This window comes from Electrona antarctica, assembly GCF_951216825.1.
Source record: "Electrona antarctica genome assembly, chromosome: 2".
NCBI classification, from domain to species: Eukaryota; Metazoa; Chordata; class Actinopteri; order Myctophiformes; family Myctophidae; genus Electrona; species Electrona antarctica.
Genome location: NC_136807.1, coordinates 16,698,715 through 16,718,714, shown reverse-complemented (window position 1 = coordinate 16,718,714; position 20,000 = coordinate 16,698,715). Strand labels below are relative to the sequence as shown.

Here is a 20,000-nt window from a genome sequence, read left to right as displayed (position 1 = left end):
TAAAGTGGTGTAGCGTGCAGAGACTGTTGCACAGACACACATTGAACCAGAGTGTAAAGTGGTGTAGCGTGCAGAGACTGTTGCACAGACAGAGTGTAAAGTGGTGTAGCGTGCAGAGACTGTTGCACAGACAGAGTGTAAAGTGGTGTGGCGTGCAGAGACTGTTGCACAGACAGAGTGTAAAGTGGTGTAGCGTGCAGAGACTGTTGCACAGACAGAGTGTAAAGTGGTGTAGCGTGCAGAGACTGTTGCACAGACACACATTGTGCTGTGATGTGATCATAGATTCTGAGAGGTGTTTCATCCCCAAGCAGGTGTTGGATTGATGAAAACATATGAGCTGGAATTCAAACCCCAACTCCCCCCCACTCCCCCCTCGCCTTTGTCACCTCATTAAGTTTGTTCACTCTCACTGTCAGATCTCTGTTACAGTGCAGGAATGCAGACAATTGAGAGGATTTAATCCTACTAGAATGTACTCTGACCCTGGAATCTGTTTAATGTTGTCATACCAAGCAGCTGTTTGATGAATGGTCACTCTAGTCTAGATGTTAGTGTAGAGAGGCAGTGCAGGGCCTGATGCACGGGGACTGACACGTGCTACTACAGCCTGCAGCTGCCTCGTTCATGACATCATCTACCTCCATGGTGACATCACTACTCAACAGCATGCAGCCTACAGGTGTGTTAGTGTTCAGATGTTATTATGAGAGGATTGGGCTGATGGAGTTGGCCTGCATGCCGCGATGACCAAAACTGTAATCGGACTAATTGTATCCTGTCACGTCACACCATCTGTCATGTTTGACTGGATCGTTGTCACGGACACTATTTTATTCTGTTAACCCACTTTGGGCGGGAACCCCTTTTGGTGTTAGCATTATGTTATGCTTTAGCTATTGAAAAATAGCAGATCTACAAGCTCATAGCGCGCCACCGAGTGGCGCGTACGAGCTTGTAGGTCTGCTATTTTTTAAAAATCGTGAAAATATTTATTTCAGAAAACTGGAGGATTTAGAAGATTTCTTTTAAATTTCGAGGTCAGGCCAAAAAGGGGTAAAGTATGCAGCGTTTTTCACTGGCCATGCGCGGACGCTACACAAGGTTCTCTTACCACTCTGGGTGTCTGGCCAGTGCACATTCTCATTGAAATACATGGCCACTTATGTGGTTTGGTCACAAGTTCCAAACAGTCGTGCGCAAACCTGCATGCACAATGAAAGCGTGTGAGCAATACTGTTTTTGGTGGGCTTCCAGTGTTAAACTCTTAAAGAGTTCTGGCATTTGTCCTTTGATGCTGTTTCTGATATAGCTTTACACCTTAGAGATAGTGGGATAATCACTCTGCTTTATGTTATATGATATCTTACCATATCGCATTCATGTTTTATGGAGTTTTACCATATCACAACATGTCATATCATCTTGCACATCATAGCTACTGTGAGTCCTGTATGCACATAATAGCGCACTGTTATACATAATTTGGATGTCTTGTCTTGTGTGTCATGCAATCATGCAACATGCTAAAAAAAATCTTTTTTTCCTTTGTGTTTTGCCCCAGAAATAGCTGATTTACAAGGTGTTATTCACAGAACACCATTGTTTATATGGTGGAGGTCATGTTAGCCGTGTGAATGATGAAGGAAACAGGAAGCAAACATGTTTGTAAAAGATGAATTAATCAACTGGAGGTTTCCTAAAATAGTACAATGGATCTGATCTGAAGGAAAAGTGTGTGCATTTGTAAGTGTGTATTTTTGTGAGTGGTCAAGAGAAAGAGAAAAGGGACAGTGGGAGAGTGTGAATGAGTCAGTGACTGTGTGTCGTGGGGTGGTTAGTGTCCAGAGAGAGTCGTGTGCATGTGCTAAACAATGAAAGTTACGGGTGATGTAGGAAAACAGCTTGAGTGACCAAAACTGTGTATGTGTGTGCATGCGTGCGTGTGTGAGAGAGAGGGAGAAAGAGAAAGAAAGAGATTGAATGAATAGTGGTGATAAGTCCAGTGCAGGCTGGAAACACAATCAGCCAGACAGCCAGGCATGTAGAAACACAATACACAGTAATGTTATCAGTTTGGACCAGACAGCACAGCCACACCTCCCATAATGAATGAATGGGCCCAGGACGGTACTTCCACTGGTCTGTAATTAGCGGATCTACAACACGTGATCTACACACGACACAGAAGTGATGCGTTGTGAGCTTGTAGATCTGCTATTCACGACATATAGTTCTATAATCAAGCTTTATTCAACTCTTTTAGCCACTATGAATACTGGTATCAATACTTTAACCATGTTGTCCCAATTTTTGGGCTTGTCATTATAGGGGTGAAAAAGAAAGAAAGAAAGAAAGAAATATGAATAAATATAGAAACAGATCTACATGGTTGAAATGTGTTGCGGTGTGACGCTGTGTGAACTTGAAATATTTAGAAAATCTTTGGGGTTAAGTGGTCTTAAGCGGTCTTAGGGGTTAGAGGTTAACCCATTTAGGGCGGGAAGTTCCGGGAACTGGTGTTATAGGATTATGTTATACTTTAGCTATTGAAAAATAGCTAAAGTATAGTGCCGCACTAAGAGCTTGTAGGTTTGCAAAAATCGTGAAAATGTGGCGCAAATCTTTGAATATATATTCTTTCAGGGCGAATGTTTTTAACTCAAATCTTTGCTTCTGGGGGGGGGGGGGGGGCATCTCAAAAACATATTTTGAGATGGGGGGTCGGCGGCCAATGACATAATTTTTGGGCTCCTTGGAGCACCACTGATATAGAAACGTGAGGTTTAGAAGACATTTTTTAAATTTCGACGTCAGGCCTAAATGGGTTAACTTACCTCTCGGGTTACCACAAGACTGTTAAGTTAAAGTGTTTCTTTAGTTAATTAAAGACTTATGGTATTCCTGGTATACTAAGTTGTACAGATGGTACAGGAAAGTGAGGTGCAGAACTGGATTCAACTGGATTCAAACATACTTATCATTGCTGTCGGTGTGAAAACCTTTTATGTCCAAAACTGTTTTTATTGTTATTTTTAAAATTATTTAAAATTGTGAAAATAGCCGATCTACAAGCTAACAACAACGCCTTGTTTATTTTGAAGTAGGGCATTTCTGCGACAGCAACGTTATGTTCTCTCTATACATTTTTAAATGTATCACAACATTATGAATGATGTTGACGTGCGTTCCCCCACCAGCCATCTGCACGTTCCATGATCCGCAGGCCTCTTCAAAAGTCAGCATACTCACCCTTACACCCCTTCACACTCCACTGACCCCTGATGTTATTAGCCTGTGTGTGTGTGTGTGTGTGTGTGTGTGTGTGTGTGTGCGTGTGCGTGTGCGTGTGCATGTATGTGCGTTCCGTGCACGCATTGTGTTTTGGTCTGGGTTTTATGGTCTAATCGGATTAGTAGCAGTGAAGCAGTCAGACAGTCTGATGAAGGAGAGAGATTAACGCTTTCATTGTCGGGGGTCTTATTGTGTGTGCCGCGCGCGTGTGAGTGTGTGTGTGTGTGTGCACACGTGCATGCATGCGCTGCGTGCGTGTGTGCGTGCGTCCACCTTCCCCTTTATTTTCTCTCTCCCCCTCTGGAGTGACAGTAGCAGAGGAATGTGAACTTCAGAGTGGTTCAGCTGATGTTTTGGCTAAAACACCGTAAGCTGAGGAGATAGCTACATCCCATGACATGTTGGAGTGACTGCAGTCTGCTGGCCATGTGTGGGCATGCACGAGTGTGTGTGTGTGTGTGTGGCTGTGTGTGTGTGTGTGTGTGTGTGTGTGTGTGTGTGTGTGTGTGTGTGTGTGTGTGTGTGTGTGTGTGTGTGTGTGTGTGTGTGTGTGTGTGTGTGTGTGTGTGTGGCAGAGTTGGTTTGGTTTTCAATAAAAAAGTATTTGTATATCAGTTAACTCATATTGTTGTTGTTGTTTACAGACTGCAGTGCCACTGCCAGCACAACACCTGCGGATTGTCATGTGACACGTGTTGCCCCGGATACAACCAGTTTCCATGGAAACCAGCCACCACCTACAGCGCCAACGAGTGTGAACGTGAGTGCACACACACACACACACACACACACACACACACACACACACACACACACACACACACACACACACACACACACACAGTACATAATGTACGTGTGTATAATGCAGGCAAGGCAGTCTGAGTGAAGTTTGTGCTATCACCCTCTGTGGCTATATTTACGCGGGACGACATTTGTACTATCAAAAGTTGCAGTTATATTATTTACCATGCAGCAACAACGTGCGCATTACAGTGACTCAAAGGTCGGTAAAGGGTAGATTGATATGAGAGAGAGAGATAGAGAGAGAGAGAGAGAGAGAGAGAGACTGGATGAATACATTTATGGAGGATGACACTATCGGCTCCAAAAGAGCTGGAATCATGTCTCTTACTCCACTGCCGGTTGAGAACGTGTCCCTCTGTTAATATTAAACCCTTGAAACACTTTGTTAATTAGCATTTTTTAACCTGGTTAAAAGTAGCCGGATGGAAAGGGTTATCTTACTCAAGATAGTGAAGTCAAATTAATGTCAGGTTGTTTAACCTCATCAAAGTTAATGCCAAATTAATGTCAGGTTGTTTAAGCAGATCAAAGGAAAGGGTTATCTTACTGGAGACAGTAATTCATGTCAAGTTGTCAGTCGCCAGAGTTTCTTACAGTCGAGATAAACCCCTGTACACATACAGTAACATCCTGTGTTAATGTACAGTTGGGTGCCACCGATATTGTCCCTTATCATTTGACCCATTTAGGCCTGACCTCAAAATTTAAAAAAATCCTTCTAAATAAATATTTTCACGATTTTTCAAAAATAGCAGATCTACAAGCTCATAGCGCGCCACTCGGTGGCGCGCTATGAGCTTGTAGATCTGCTATTTTTCAATAGCTAAATTATAACATAATGTTTAAAACACCAAAAGGGGTTCCCGCCCAAAATGGGTTAACTGTCCTTTTGCGCAGATCACGCAAACCTCAGCAAAAAGAAAAGGACAATATCGATGGCCTCCAACTGTATCAATTTGTAACGCTGAGAACGCGTCTGGTTACATGTGTACTCTCTCAGTCAGAATTAAACAAACGCTGGGCATTTGACTGACGATCCATCGAGCACTAAGTGTGTTCACGACACGTAGCTCAGGTCAGAGAAAAACACTGCAATCACCAGTAGGATAAGGAGCCCCTGGTTTCTTCAGCAGGCACCTCTGAGGCGCTGAGGGCCCGATAAAGGCACAGCTATCTGCACGTTTTTACAGATACCGTATAAATAGTAAACCCTTTGGTCCGGCTCAGGGCTGTGTGTGTGTGTGTGTGTGTGTGTGTGTGTGTGTGTGTGTGTGTGTGTGTGTGTGTGTGTGTGTGTGTGTGTGTCTTGTAAGTGTGTATCATAGGTTAAACAAGGCTACATGAGTGGCCAATATACTTGCGTGTATGCATATGCAGTTGCACTCCTGCTTGTGTGTATGCGTGCTCACATGCGGACCTTTGGTGTATGTTTAGTGTGTGTGTACCTCTTTGTCGTAGACAAGACATGTAAACCTAAGATTGAGATTGGTATGTCAGTCCTCCGCTGCTCTTTTCTTAGATTATCTAATCTGTGAGTCTTCTGGGACACTTGTCTTCCTCTCCTCTAAACATCCTCTGTCTTCCCTGACACGCAGCTGCTGATAATGCACAAACACGCACGCACGCACGCACACACTGCGCTCGGTTTAAAAACACAGCATGTCCCTGATATTTTAATGAATTAACACTGGCAACAGCAGGGTTTACAAAATGTTTCAAATCAGGTATTTGAACTTGTTGTTGCCATGGTAATCTACAGTATGTGAGCATTGTACAGTATGATAACATTTCAAGTTATCAAATTAAATTGATTATCTGTATGTTTCGGAAATACCCCCCCCCACACACACACACACACACACACACACACACACACACACACACACACACACACACACACACACACACACACTGTATACTTCATATAGAATGTTGGAGTGAGACCATCAAATATTCAGTTTGTCAGATGTTTGTATTCAGAGGGTGCACGACGCACGTCTCTATAGTTTGACGTCGTCGGTAAGGATCAGACATGTCTTGTCTGGGTTCTTCATCTCGTTCCACTGTGTCTTTGATAACAGTAAACATGGAGTAAGTCTACACCCGTCTTTGATCACTGACTTTTATCACTCAAAAAAGAAAAAGAAAGACTCCTTTAGTCTGAAGCACAACATAGATTGCTATGTGTTAACTGACTTTGATCATTACTAGAAAAAGAACCTCCAAGAGAGAGAGAAAGATTGATGAAGATTTCAGAGACAAAAAGAAACCGCATGTGGTTGTGTTAATTATAACTGTGTCTCTTTTAATCTTCTTTTATTAGTGTATAAACATGATGAATATGATCCCGGGCCTGTGTGTAATTCAACCTGAGGGGCGTGAATAGGTGTCAGATCAAACAGGGTTGGGCAGTAATCAAACTTGGTGTCTTTGTTGGTTGACTCAATGTTAAAGAAATGATGGGAGCTCATACATTTTTACTTCACACGGCGAGTATTGGTGTTGTAATGGCTGCTGTCTGTGAACAAAGCAAGGAACGGCCGTCTGGTTGTTGAGATTACAGACGGAATCATGTCTAATTATGATATTGTCCCGTAATCCCTTGATCATTTGCCATATTGTTGAATGTTCATGTTCCACTTTCCTTTCTCTTTTCACTCCCTCCTACACTTCTGTTTTTGCCAGATATGAATTTAAAGCTAACATTTTCAATGCTAACAACTTCTCTTTGTTCTCCTCTTCTTGCTCCTCAGGGCTGTCTCTTGTTAGTTCTTCTCACTCTTCCTTCTCTTGGGAATCAGTATTTCTTGCCACCCAGGTGGATGCTAATTCTGTTGTTTCAGCATGCCCTGTGTGTGTGCGTGCGTGCGTGCGTGCGTGCGTGCGTGCGTGCGTGCGTGCGTGCGTGCGTGCGTGCGTGCGTGCGTGCGTGCGTGCGTGCGTGCGTGCCTGCGTGCGTGCGTGCGCATGCGCATGCCCGTGCGTGGCGTTCCTGCATGTGTGGCTGTGTTTTTGTTGATACACATGCCACTTTATGGGCCTCATGTGAGTGTTCCACATTCATGTGCCAAATTCTTAGTGTATTCATGAGATTCAGTAGAAGTAAAAAAAACATTGTTCTCTATTGTATTTTTCAGAGTGTAACTGTGTTATTATACTGTGTATATTTCAAAGTGTAACTATGTGTTCTCTATTGTATTTTTCAGAGTGTAACTGTCATCGTCACTCGTTTGACTGCTACTTTGACCCTGATGTGGAGCAGCGGGAAGAAAGTCTGGACATAAATGGTCATCACAGAGGAGGAGGTCGCTGCCTCAACTGTCAGGTAATACACCCTGTTCTAGTCTAGTCTAGTCTAGTCTAGTCTAGTCTAGTCTAGTCTAGTCTGTTCTGTTCTGTTCTGTTCTGTTCTATTCTATTCTATTCTATTCTAGTCTAGTCTAGTCTAGTCTGTTCTGTTCTGTTCTGTTCTATTCTATTCTATTCTATTCTAGTCTAGTCTAGTCTAGTCTAGTCTAGTCTAGTCTAGTCTAGTCTAGTCTAGTCTAGTCTAGTCCAGTCTAGTCTAGTCTAGTCTAGTCTAGTTGTTTTGATTTGAAAGGCTATGTTTTTCTAAAAGTATCTTTAAGGTATTTGTAATGTTTTGTTAAATGATTCTCTCCATGCAGCACCACACCACGGGAGTGAACTGTGAGCGCTGCATCCCTACCTACTACCGCTCCGCCAGCCATGCCATCCACTCCCCTCTGGCCTGTTCACGTAAGACACACATGAGTCACACTCACAACGTTTGTATATGTTGGAATTCCAATTTAGTCATTTAGCAGACGCTCTTAACCCATTTTGACCAATTCTAAAAAAAGTCAGTTTTCTGAAAAACCCATCTTTTATCAATGGCAGTGATGTCAAGGAGCCCCAGAATTATTTGGCCGCCGACTCCCATCTCGAAATGTGTTGTTCCAGGGACCTCCCAGAAGCAAAGATTTGAGTTAAAAACATTAGCTGTGAAAGAATATATATTCAAAGATTTGCGCCACATTTTCACGATTTTTAGCAGACCTACCAGCTATGAGCAGACCTACCAGCTCATAGCGCGGCACCAAGTGCCGCGCTATGAGCTTGTATCTGCTATTTTTCAATAGCTAAAGTATAACGTAATATAACGTAATATTTCATCGTGCAACATTCCAAAAATTCCTCACAATGTCAGCTTGTCGTTCTGCTTTTTGTTTTGGCTTCATACGAAGGAGTATAAATCATGCATTGCTTGTCTCCTTCTTGTCTAACTTCCATATTCCTCGTCCTGTCGTTTACCGTCCTCCGCCTGTCTTCCCCTCCCATCCCTTCTTGTCTTACCCCCCAACCTGTCTCTCTGCAGCCTGCGTGTGTCAGTCAGACTTTACAGACGGTACATGTGAGGACCTGACAGGTCGTTGTAACTGTAAGGTAAACTTTACTGGCGAGAAGTGTGATTCGTGTGCTGAGGGCTACATCAACTTCCCTGACTGCTACCGTGAGTTATTTTTTAAATAAATGTCATATTTTTAAAAAACAATATACAACAGTATACACAGTATAGTATACATGAAACAGTGTACATGAAGAAAAAAAATCTGTATTTTGGTTCTTCTGTTCTCCAGCATATATCCCAACATATCCCACTGGAACCAAAGGAGAAGTCAAGAACCCAATCGGAGATAATATTATCAGTAAGATACTTTATTATTCATCTCAGTCATATCTGTCATACTGTTCCTGGTGGTAAAACTGTATTTACATCTGCAGTGCTCTCCACAGGCTGGGTGACCTCAGTTCACTTCTCTTGAATAGTTTCAGCAATGACGTTTGTGTACAGTATGTAAGAACTAACAGAGAGAGCGCCAATACTCATCATCAGCCAATACTTTTGACTCAAACGTTTGCAATTCTGCACAGTAAAATACAATACGATTTAATTGTATTTAAGATTTGTACAAATGTATCCAAATGGACCTGTAAGGGTCCACTTTCTCCACTCCACTCTCAGAGTTGAATGAACACTGATGGTTTTACCTTGTAACGAGGATCATCATAGTGTCTCCTTCAGCCTCACACAGGCTGGTGTTCACCTCACCTGTACTGGTGTGAACATGACCGAACCAGGTGTGTACTGGTGTGGAAATGACTGGACCAGGTGTACTGGTGTAACATGACCGAACCAGGTGTACTGGTGTGGAAATGACTGGACCAGATAAGATTGGACCAGGTGTACTGGTGTGAACATGACCGGACCAGGTGTACTGATGACTGTGTGAATGGAATGTGTGTTTGGAATGTGAGAAACAAACCACGTAATCACTGTTTAGTCCAACCTTAGAGATTGAGGTTGAAGTGCATTCCAGAGCACGGTGCATGGTATTGTGTTATTATTCGCTCTGCCGTGGTTAATTGGTTTAGTAACTGTGTGTGTGTGTGTGTGTGTGTGTGTGTGTGTGTGTGTGTGTGTGTGTGTGTGTGCACGCAAGGCTTTTGATTGAGTCTGCGTGCAAAGTTTTCAGCTTTCCCCTCATCGGGTTTGATTGGGAAAGTAGAAGAGAAACAGTTCTCACAAAAGATAATCACTAGGACTGAAATCTAGTCTATCACTCATTCTCTCTCTCTCTCTCTCTCTGTCTCTCTCTCTCCCTCAGACTGTGAGTGCAATGCAGAGGGTACAGTAGATAACTCCTGCAGACCAGACCCCAGGACTCGAACCTGTGTGTGTAAAGAAGGCTTCAGTGGAGCCCACTGTGATGCCTGCGCACCTGGATTCTATGGACAACCAGGGAACTGTCAGGGTAGGACGGATGGCAGAAACGCACGCACACACGCACGCACGCACGCACGCACGCACGCACGCACGCACGCACGCACGCACACACACACACGCATGCATGCCATGTACATTCTGACAATGACATGCATTTCCCAATCCCACAAACAATGTGAGGAATGCCACGTGAGAATTTATTGGTTTGTTTATTTATTCAGTGTTGGCTTTACCACCCATGGGTCTGAGCTCTGTGCAAACAACAGACACGCACGCACGCACAGCACACACACACACACACACACACACACACACACACACACACAGCACATAGCACAACAACATTGTGGTATACCAGCATGCCGGAGACTCAGTCATACGTACACAAAAACTTGACATGATTAAAGCAAGTGCAACACATCAGACATTGTAGCACTTGCTAACCTGTGTGTGTGTTCAGCCTGTCAGTGCTCCAGTTCAGGCTGTCAGGACAGGTCGTGTGACTCGGTGACGGGCCATGGTGTGTGTCGTAGTGGCTTCGAGGGTGCCCAGTGTGACCTGTGCGCTCCTGGTTATTTCAACTACCCCCTCTGTCAACGTGAGTCCACACAGCTCTCTGCTTCATCTTGTTTTACTTCCCTTCAGCCTGTCTCTCTCTATCCAGCCTAACCCTCTGTCAACGTGAGTCCACACAGCTCTCTGCTTCTTCTTGTTTTACTTCCCTTCAGCCTGTCTCTCTCTATCCAGCCTAACCCTCTGTCAACGTGAGCGACATCTACACCCCAGTGGTGCTCAACCTTCTCTGGTCTCAGGGCCCACTTGAACATCCTTTGTGTCCACTTGAAAAGTGTTTTCTTTAATTCCGTATTTACCAATCACATTGAAAACCAATTATTCAAGGGGTTAAAGATACAACTCCATGGATGTTATTTTTTTCTATTTTTTGATCAATAAAATCTTTGTTTTGCAAATTATTTAGGGACCTAATTGCAATATCCTCACGGTCCGCCACTGGTCCCCGGCCCATAGGTTGAGAATGACTGATCTACAGCTCACCTCTGTATCTGTCCTTTGATCCATTTCTGCCTCTGTCTGTCCTTTACTGATTCTCTTTGACTCACTCTTTAACATACTCTGCCAATTATTAAGCCGGTGCCAGATAATGATTCATCACGCTACGGAAAATAATTACTTTTTAACTATTTGTAATTTCAAAAGATGTTTGATACAGTCGGTTAACTTAATGAATATTACTAATCTTCCTCTCTCCCTCACCCTCCCTTTCTCTCTTTGACTCTCTCTCCATCTTTGTCCCTGTCTCTCTCTCTCTCTCTCTCTCTCTCTCTCTCTCTCTCTCTCTCTCTCTCTCTCTCTCTCTCTCTCTCTCTCTCTCTCTCTCTCTCTCTCTCTCTACCTATCTCTCTCTGTCCAGTGTGTGGTTGCAGTACAGAGGGTTCTCTACCAGGTAGATGTGACGTGTCAGGTCGTTGTATGTGTAAGCCTGAGTTCCAGGGTCCTCGTTGTGAACAGTGTCACTCTGGATTCCACTCCTATCCCAACTGTCAAGGTATGCGCACGCACGCACGCACGCACGCACGCACGCACGCACGCACGCACGCACGCACGCACGCACGCACACACACACACACACACACACACACACACACACACACACACACACACACACCGTGTGAAGTGTATACAGTATGAGCACACTAACCCATTACTCAAACATAGTTAAGTATGAAAGAATTTATACAGTGTTCCTGAGTGTAAATAGTTGAAGTAGACAGTATAATAGTTGATCAATAGTGCCTGGTACTGTGGAATCCCTCGCAGCTGGAGTTCCAGGTAGGCTTAGCAAATCAAATAAAGACTTCACTATCACACCTAACTGTAACAAAATGGATGGGGAAACACACATGGAGGCACTTAACCCTGAGCACCTTGCTATGAAGTGTTATATTACCTCGTTAACGTAAATTCCACCTGTAGGGACTAAAGCAGAGCTTGTGCAGCTGGAGTAGGCACAATGGAATGAGAGATGAGTGAGCTTTAGAAAGCTTTAGTCCCGTATCCCAACACTTAAACGACACTTCATTTTATATTTGTGTTTTAGCTCATATTGAACTTTTAGATAGACAACAACATCTATGAAATCATTCAGTGTTTTTAATGGCACTTGTCTTTTTGAATGCACACACGCACGCACGCATGCACTCTCACACGCACGCACGCACGCACGCACGCACGCACACACGCACGCACGCACACACACACACACACACACACACACACACACACACACACACACACACACACTATAAAATCATACTTCTAGAAAGTAATATACTGTACATGTACAGTGAGTACAAAAAAGACAGTCCTCCCCAACCACCAGCACCAAGTAAAACTCTAAAGTCTCCCATTGTTTGAGTCCAGCCAGTTTAATTAGTTCTTAACAAGGTGTCTCTCTTCCTGTTTGGTGCAGTGTGCAGCTGTGACCCTCGCACCTCATTGGACACCAGCTGCAGTGCGTCAGGTCACTGCCACTGCCGGGCCAACTACAGCGGGCCGTCATGTGACCAGTGTGCCCCCGGTTACTATGGTTACCCCAGATGTACCGGTAAGTTCAACGCCCATCGACCCGTGCACGCACGCACGCACGCACGCACGCACGCACGCACGCACGCACACACGCAATCTTGTGTTGTTGACCAATTAAACCCTATATACGTGTTGTACGACAAATAGTGAAAATAGCGAATGTGTGTGTGTGTGTGTGTGTGTGTGTGTGTGTGTGTGTGTGTGTGTGTGTGTGTGTGTGTGTGTGTGTGTGTGTGTGTGTGCGTTTATCCAGCATGCCAGTGCTCTACGCGAGGCTCTCGTTACTCCAGCTGTGACCAGGGGACAGGACAGTGTCAGTGTGTGCCCAACGTGGAGGGTCTGAAGTGTGACAGCTGTGCTCATGGGGCATATGGCTTCCCTCACTGCCAAGGTACAGCACAGCACACACTCTGTAAACACAATCTGCAATCTGTGACAATGCACAACTTTTAGATTGCTATTATGTTAATAACCTTCATTTTAAAAAAATAAAAAATATATATATATATTAACCCATTTTGGGCGGGAACCCCTTTTGGTGTTAGCATTATGTTATGCTTTAGTTATTGAAAAATAGCAGATCTACAAGCTCATTGCGCGCCACCGAGTGGCGCACTACGAGCTTGTAGGTCTGCTAGTTTTGAAAAATCGAAGAACCACTGACATAGAAACATAGCTTTTTCAGAAAACTGTCAGGATGTAGAAGACATTTTTAGAATCTGATCTCACTCAGGTCAAAATGGGTTAATTTGCTCACTGTCGGGGTTGAACTAACACAGATAATGTAACTGTACCTGTACCTTACAATATACCCAAGTAAACTCAGAGTTCATTGAGTGACTGACTGACACTGTACTTTGTCTCTCCTCCAGCTGGTACCTGCCATCCGGCCGGTTCCGTTCAATATGTGGTTCCCCCACCCGTGGTAAGTTTACACTCCCAGAACTCACTAAAACAACCGGTGCATTCCTTACTGTCATTGGTTCAATCTGTGGCCATGGAGCAATGATCTAGCAGCCATTATGGCTTTGAGTCCTATATTACAAGACCAAACTGACCACTGACTGACTGACTGACTTCAGATATTTTAGAACTGTATTATAAGACTAGAAACAAGCACATTTTTATAGGAAAATCTCTTGTGTGAAAGTCATCATCTGACTGGTCGACCTTGCTGTCAATTGTGTGTTCAGGGCCAATGTGAATGTCGTGAGAATGTGGAGGGCGCGGCTTGTGATCGGTGTAAACCTCTGTACTGGAACCTCTCACCTGAAACACCTGACGGATGCTCTGGTAAGATACGCACGCACGCACTCACACACACACACAGAGAGAATGCAGAGGTACAGGGACACACAAAAATACACAAGAACTTCTAAGATGTATGTAGTTCAAAATGAATGTTTGAATACTCAGGTGTGGGGTGCCTGCTAACCTAGCGGTCCAGACACATGCCTGACAGCACGTTGCGGGTTCGAGTCCCAGTCACAACAACCTTTGCTGCGTGTCACTCCCTGTCTCTCTCCCTGTTCCCTGTCTGTCTCCACTATGTCCCAAAAACATCACAAAAACATTTACTCAGGTGTGTGTGTTTGTGTGTGTTTGTGTGTGTGTGTCCTGCAGGTTGTGAGTGTAGCGTTACAGGCACAGTGAGTGGAGTTGCAGAATGCGCTCAGGTCAGTACCATCGACACTCTTAAGTCACTGGTTCCCAAACAGTGGATCGGGACCCATTTGTGTGTCGCGGACACACCTTTTTATGGGTCCCTTTATGTTTTGTTGCCTGCATTTTGTTTTGAATTATTATTATTTAAAAATCCTTTTCAAAAAGCATTCCCAAAAAAGCAATCTCTCTTTTGGGTCTTGAGCTGAATAGTTTGGGAAGCACTGCTCTTGTGCAATACCCATTGTAAAGTGTGCCTCATCTTTATGCTTCATGTTAACATTGTCATGTTTGTGGATCACGTGTGTTGGTCCTACAGGGTACTGGTCAGTGTAACTGCAAGCCTAACGTGTGCAGCGGAATCTGCAACACGTGTAAAGAGGGATACTACAACCTACAGGAGCAGAACTACTTTGGCTGCCAGGGTGAGGCACTAATCTCTGATAACCCATGGATGAAATGACATTGGGGGTGGAACATACTAATGATCAGATCCGTGTGTGTGTGTGTGTGTGTGTGTGTGTGTGTGTGTGTGTGTGTGTGTGTGTGTGTGCGCGCATGTGTGCGTGCGTGCGTGTGTGTGTCTAGGTTGCAAGTGTGACGTCGGAGGTTCGACAGGTCTGTCTTGCGGTGAGTTCCATGGACGCTGTGTCTGCAGACCCAACGTAGAGGGACCCAAATGTAACTTGTAAGTACCAGCAGCACCCATTGGTATCATCTATCCTGTTTGCACAGGAGGTAGCCCTCTCAAAGAAAATATATATATTTCTTTATTCTTGTGGCACTCACAAGACGTGCTTTTGGAATTTGTTTGAATGGAAAACGTTACACAGTATGTCTGTGTTCCCGTAGACCTCGCCCAGACCACTACTTCCCAGACCTCCACCACCTGAAGTTTGAGATCGAGGAGGGCACCACGCTGGACGGCCGGCCGGTGCGCTTTGGCTACAGTCCTGTAGAGTTTGCAGGCTTCAGCTGGAGAGGATACGCCCAGATGTCTCCCATACAGGTAGGACACACCCACTGACATTTAGCATCTCATCTTTGGTCCATGACTTTTGTGTTTTAGACATATGACTGGATTCATTGCCCGTTCCAAGTAGGCCAGTGCCCAACGGGCACCGCTCTAGTATTTTAAATGATAGAAAATATGACTTCTCATGATGTACTATGAATATGAATGCATTAAGTTGTTTTAAATCCTCAATCATTACTGATATGTCGGTAGCTTCTCAGTGTCATCAGTTTGACCCTCGGTTGGTCACTCTACATTAAACCAGCTCTTGTGTGCTCATCTGAGCCATCTAAGTACAGTAGCCATCTGCTGGGTGAATGCAGAAAAGTAATTTCCCCTCCCCCGGGGAACAATAAATACTCTCTGTCTACTCCATTGTGAGTGTACACATGTAACCAAATGGACCGATATATACAGTGTACTGGGTGTGTGTGTACTGCTTCCTCTGTGTCTGAATGTTGCATGGGTGTTTCAAGATAACTTGGCATTTTGATGTTTCCTGAAAATGTAAACATTTTCATTCATACCAGTGAGTGCAACTTGCCACAAGCTAGAATGTTCTGCTTGTGGCAACCAGAACCCTGGTGGATTGAATCCAGAATGAAGCTAACAAAACCCTTTGAAGGGAAATCCAAGCCCCTCCAAAGCCAAGTCGTCCATTGAAAGCAGATCTTGGGGTACTGGTTTGAGGGATGGTGGTGGTACTGGTTTGAGGGATGGTGGTGGTACTGGTTTGAAGGCTTGCTGCTTGTGGTGGTGGTTTTGTGTTGGTGGTTTTTGTCTTTCTCTATATTTTGGTGTAATGCTTAATTTATACTCTTGTCGTGCGACAGTGTCACACGTCAAAAACAGCAAATCTACAAGCTGTTGTGTAATGTTGCGAGCTTGTCGATTTCGTTGCTGTTGGGCAGAAACCTTGTATCTCCACATTTCAAAATTGAATTTTATTCTTTAAGTTATTGCCATACTTCATCATACAAGGTTTCCACCTGACAGCGACGACTTGGTGTGTGACACTGTCTGGGACGCGTAGTGTAAATAAGACCTTACCCTCCGCCGTTCTCCTTACTCTTCCATTACCTTTCTCCCCTGCTCCTCTCATCACCCATCAATCCATCCATCCATCCATCCATCCATCCATCCATCCATCCATCCATCCATCCATCCATCCATCCATCCATCCATCCATCCATCCATCCACCCACCCATCCATCCATCCATCCATCCACCCACCCATCCATCCATCCATCCATCCACCCACCCACCCATCCATCCACCCACCCACCCATCCATCCACCCACCCACCCACCCACCCACCCATCCACCCACCCACCCATCCATCCACCCATCCACCCACCCACCCACCCACCCACCCATCCATCCACCCACCCACCCACCCATCCATCCCCCTCTCCTTGCCTGCTGTCAGTCCAAGGTGTTGCTGTCCGTGTTTGTCAACCAGCCAGACCTCTTCCATGTGGTGTTTCGCTACGCCAACCGGCTGGGCTCGAACGTACATGGTCGCGTGTCCGTCATAGAAGACATCCGACAGTACTTCTGTGGGAACTGTAAGTGGTGGTGGTGTCTCTGTTTTTATGAAGCCCTTCCTCTTATCTTCCTTCTTTTCATCCTTCACTCCGGGAGGACGTCTTCTTCGCCTCCTCATTCCATCCCTCGCCACTTTGCCTTCCTCCCTACTCTTCCCTCCGCTCCCTTCATTCCGATCGCTCGCTCCAAGGACTACCGAGCTATCGGTCCATATATAGAAAGGTCATTTCCATTCCCTTTTCTTCTCCTCCTCCGCCTCCCTCACTCCTACCCCGGGATACCTTCGCCCTCCTCTCCTCGTTCTCATCTCTCCTCGTCATCTCCGTCCCTCGCTCCTCTCCTCTGGCTCGAGGAGTAGATGGAGTTGTGGCCTAAGCTCACCTGGTACACTGCTAGGGTCACATATTATCACCTGGTAGGGTCTCTCACATAGTAGTAGTAGTACAGGCTCTGTGACTAAGGCTTTATTCTCTGCTATTCCACTCTTTACCTCCTCTCCTGTCTTTCATCTATCCCTTACTCTTTGCTATGTTCTTTCCCCCTTTTCCTTTCATCCTCCTATCCTTTCCTCTGTGTTCCCTTCCTCCTCTCCTCCTCCTCCCTGCTGTAGACTGCAGTGAGGCTGCAGGTTCATGTGAGCGAGGCAGACGTGTATCTGACTCGTATCATCCTCAGATACATTAACTCTGAAGGCTCCACCTCCAACGGTAAAATAACGGCCTATCAGAACAGCCGCAGAGGTATGTCTTTCACCTATCACAGGTCTTTTTGACTTCGTGTTAAAAGGTTTTTTTACTTACTGTACTTCCTGTTTATTTGTGAATGTGCGTGCGTGCGTGCGTGCTATTGCAGAATTATATGCAGATTATGATCGAATTATGATTCCTTGTACTATGTTGTTATTGTGACTGGTGATATGTAACCCTATTTATGATACATTATGATAACTAGTAGCTTGTAAGAGCCTAGGGGCTCCATTTTTGTCACCGCTAAACCCCTTATCCCTAAACATTTTTGAATAGTTCAACTAGCCAATCTACATTGACACGTTGTGAGCTTGTAGACTGGCCATTTTAACTATTCAAAAATGTTTTGCAAAATAGTAAAAAAAAGGCAAAGAAGTTTAGGGATAAGGGGTTTAGCGGTGACGAAAATGAAGCCCTAGATAGATATCTCCACTAGGCCTAATAGCTATTGTTTTGGTACAGCCTATCTTGTTGTGGTTCAGTTTGTCCTTGAAGTATAGTACAGTATAATTAACTATGATATCTACCATGCCACTGACCTGTAGTGCTATTGAACTTCTCCCCATGACATCATCATGTACAGCATAAAACCATCACCACTTAGAATCTTGTCTCGACTCCTATTTGCCTCATCAATTTCTGATTGATCCAGAATTCCATGACACTGTCCACAGGTTTTGTAGCAATGGTAGAAATATTAGGCCTTAAATGTGAAATATCCAAGCATATTCAAATCATATATACTTACTTACTTCAGACCTTTCTTTTAAGTAGATTGGCTATTTTTTGCTATTCGTGGTAAAGTATATAGGGCTTAATTTGTAATATTCCGCTGATATCATATTCACACGATGCATTTCTATCTGTGTCTGTGTCCCAGGTTCAGAACAGTCCAAACAGATCGTGTTTGCACCCAGTGTAGAGCCAACCTTCGTCAATGTTCCGCAGAACAACTTTGTGGAACCGTTTGTTCTCAACCCAGGAACCTGGACTGTTGTGATAGAAGCTGAGGGAATACTGCTGGTGAGATACACACACACCCACTCTGGAAAAAGTACTCAAATGTTTCACTTAAAGGTGTAGTGACATGAAAAAACAAATCACACGTTTAGACCATATCCGTGGTCATCATGTGGGCATACCTAACGCCAGGGCTCCACCGGACGCGTTGCGTCTCCACCGCGTGCGTCAAAAAACGCACCGGTTCAATTTTAATGTACGCGTCGCGTCTCCGTCAACGCAACGCAACGCAGGCAGTGGAGCCACCCTTCATTGATTAAAAAGGGAACATTCCCTGACGGTGACGGAGACGCGATGCTGACGCGACGCTGACGCGCCCGGTGGAGCCCTGGTGTTACAATGGATGCCAAAAATAAAATTCTCATTTCTGTGTGTTTTTAAAAATAAAAATGTAATTACTTCCTTAAAACAAAAACGTGCTGCGTGATGACGTGTAGAGATACACAAAAAATCCCCTGGCTTTTCTGCCGTCTCTCTGTCACTTTGTAAACAAACCACTGTGCATGTGCGTGCATGAGACGGACCTATAGGACCCATAGCCTGGAGGGATGCAACGCTCTGATTGGTTCAAAAACTTAGATCCTGCCGTCTGAGGCTGAAACTTCAAAATAAAATGCCCCAAAAAGCCATTTCACTACACCTTTAAGTAAAAGTATCAATACAAATACTCTGTAACAAGTAAAAGTCTGGAATTCAAAATGTATTTGAGTAAAAGTACAAAATGATTGGCAATGAATAACTCTCCGTGTGTGCATTTATCCTATAGGATTACTTGGTTCTTCTGCCCAGTGCGTACTATGAAGCTCCTATCCTACAGATGAGAGTAACAGATGCTTGCACCTACAGCACTGGATATGATGCCAGCCAGAAGTAAGTACACACACACACACACACACACACACACACACACACACACACACACACACACACACACACACACACACACACACACACACACACACACACACACACACACACACACACACAAACACAATGTAATGGTCCATGTTGTTGTTGTGTTGCAGCTGTCTTCTCTATAAGTTCCTGTCTTTGGACTCCTTCCCCTCCATCTCTGGTCACGATGCCAGCTGTCGCTATGACAACCACCTGCCACGCCCCTGTCAGATGGAGAGAATCACGCCGCGGCACCCTGACATGGCTATCTGCAGCGGCAATGATGTAAGACACTCGTTTTGTGTGTGTGTGTGTGTGTGTGTGTGTGTGTGTGTGCTCACACGTGCACACACATGCACACAGTATGTGTGAGTGAGAGAGTGAAACATGGCTATGAATACTAAAGAATGAGAGAGACAAAAATAATCATAAAAGTGATTATTCTCCCATTTCCAATTACTTCGGCTGTATATTGTACCATACAGCCATACAGATATTTATACCTTCATATTTTTGCATAATAACTTGCACTTTACAGTAAAGGTCAGGTCTATAGAGCGTCGCAGTCCCGCCCCCTGTCATGACGACGCCAGGCCCAGGAAATTAATCCCAATGCATT

General features: G+C 44.6%; 1 protein-coding gene across 1 annotated transcript in view; it reads left to right on the top strand.

Moving 5' to 3' along the window:
- The window catches only part of LOC306942856 (laminin subunit alpha-5-like), a gene marked incomplete at both ends in the record, with an annotated part of 60,228 nt that overhangs the window by 38,589 nt on the left and 1,639 nt on the right, over window positions 1–20,000 (top strand). The window contains 20 exons of the mRNA XM_079529002.1: window positions 3,939–4,054; window positions 7,308–7,426; window positions 7,770–7,860; window positions 8,480–8,614; window positions 8,742–8,810; window positions 9,771–9,917; window positions 10,350–10,487; window positions 11,322–11,456; window positions 12,381–12,515; window positions 12,750–12,887; window positions 13,369–13,421; window positions 13,690–13,789; window positions 14,120–14,172; window positions 14,478–14,583; window positions 14,747–14,846; window positions 15,011–15,167; window positions 16,603–16,741; window positions 18,348–18,490; window positions 19,254–19,357; window positions 19,513–19,666. Of these exons, the coding sequence (XP_079385128.1) occupies window positions 3,939–4,054; window positions 7,308–7,426; window positions 7,770–7,860; window positions 8,480–8,614; window positions 8,742–8,810; window positions 9,771–9,917; window positions 10,350–10,487; window positions 11,322–11,456; window positions 12,381–12,515; window positions 12,750–12,887; window positions 13,369–13,421; window positions 13,690–13,789; window positions 14,120–14,172; window positions 14,478–14,583; window positions 14,747–14,846; window positions 15,011–15,167; window positions 16,603–16,741; window positions 18,348–18,490; window positions 19,254–19,357; window positions 19,513–19,666 (2,332 nt within the window). The remainder of the gene's footprint in view (window positions 1–3,938; window positions 4,055–7,307; window positions 7,427–7,769; window positions 7,861–8,479; window positions 8,615–8,741; window positions 8,811–9,770; window positions 9,918–10,349; window positions 10,488–11,321; window positions 11,457–12,380; window positions 12,516–12,749; window positions 12,888–13,368; window positions 13,422–13,689; window positions 13,790–14,119; window positions 14,173–14,477; window positions 14,584–14,746; window positions 14,847–15,010; window positions 15,168–16,602; window positions 16,742–18,347; window positions 18,491–19,253; window positions 19,358–19,512; window positions 19,667–20,000) is intronic.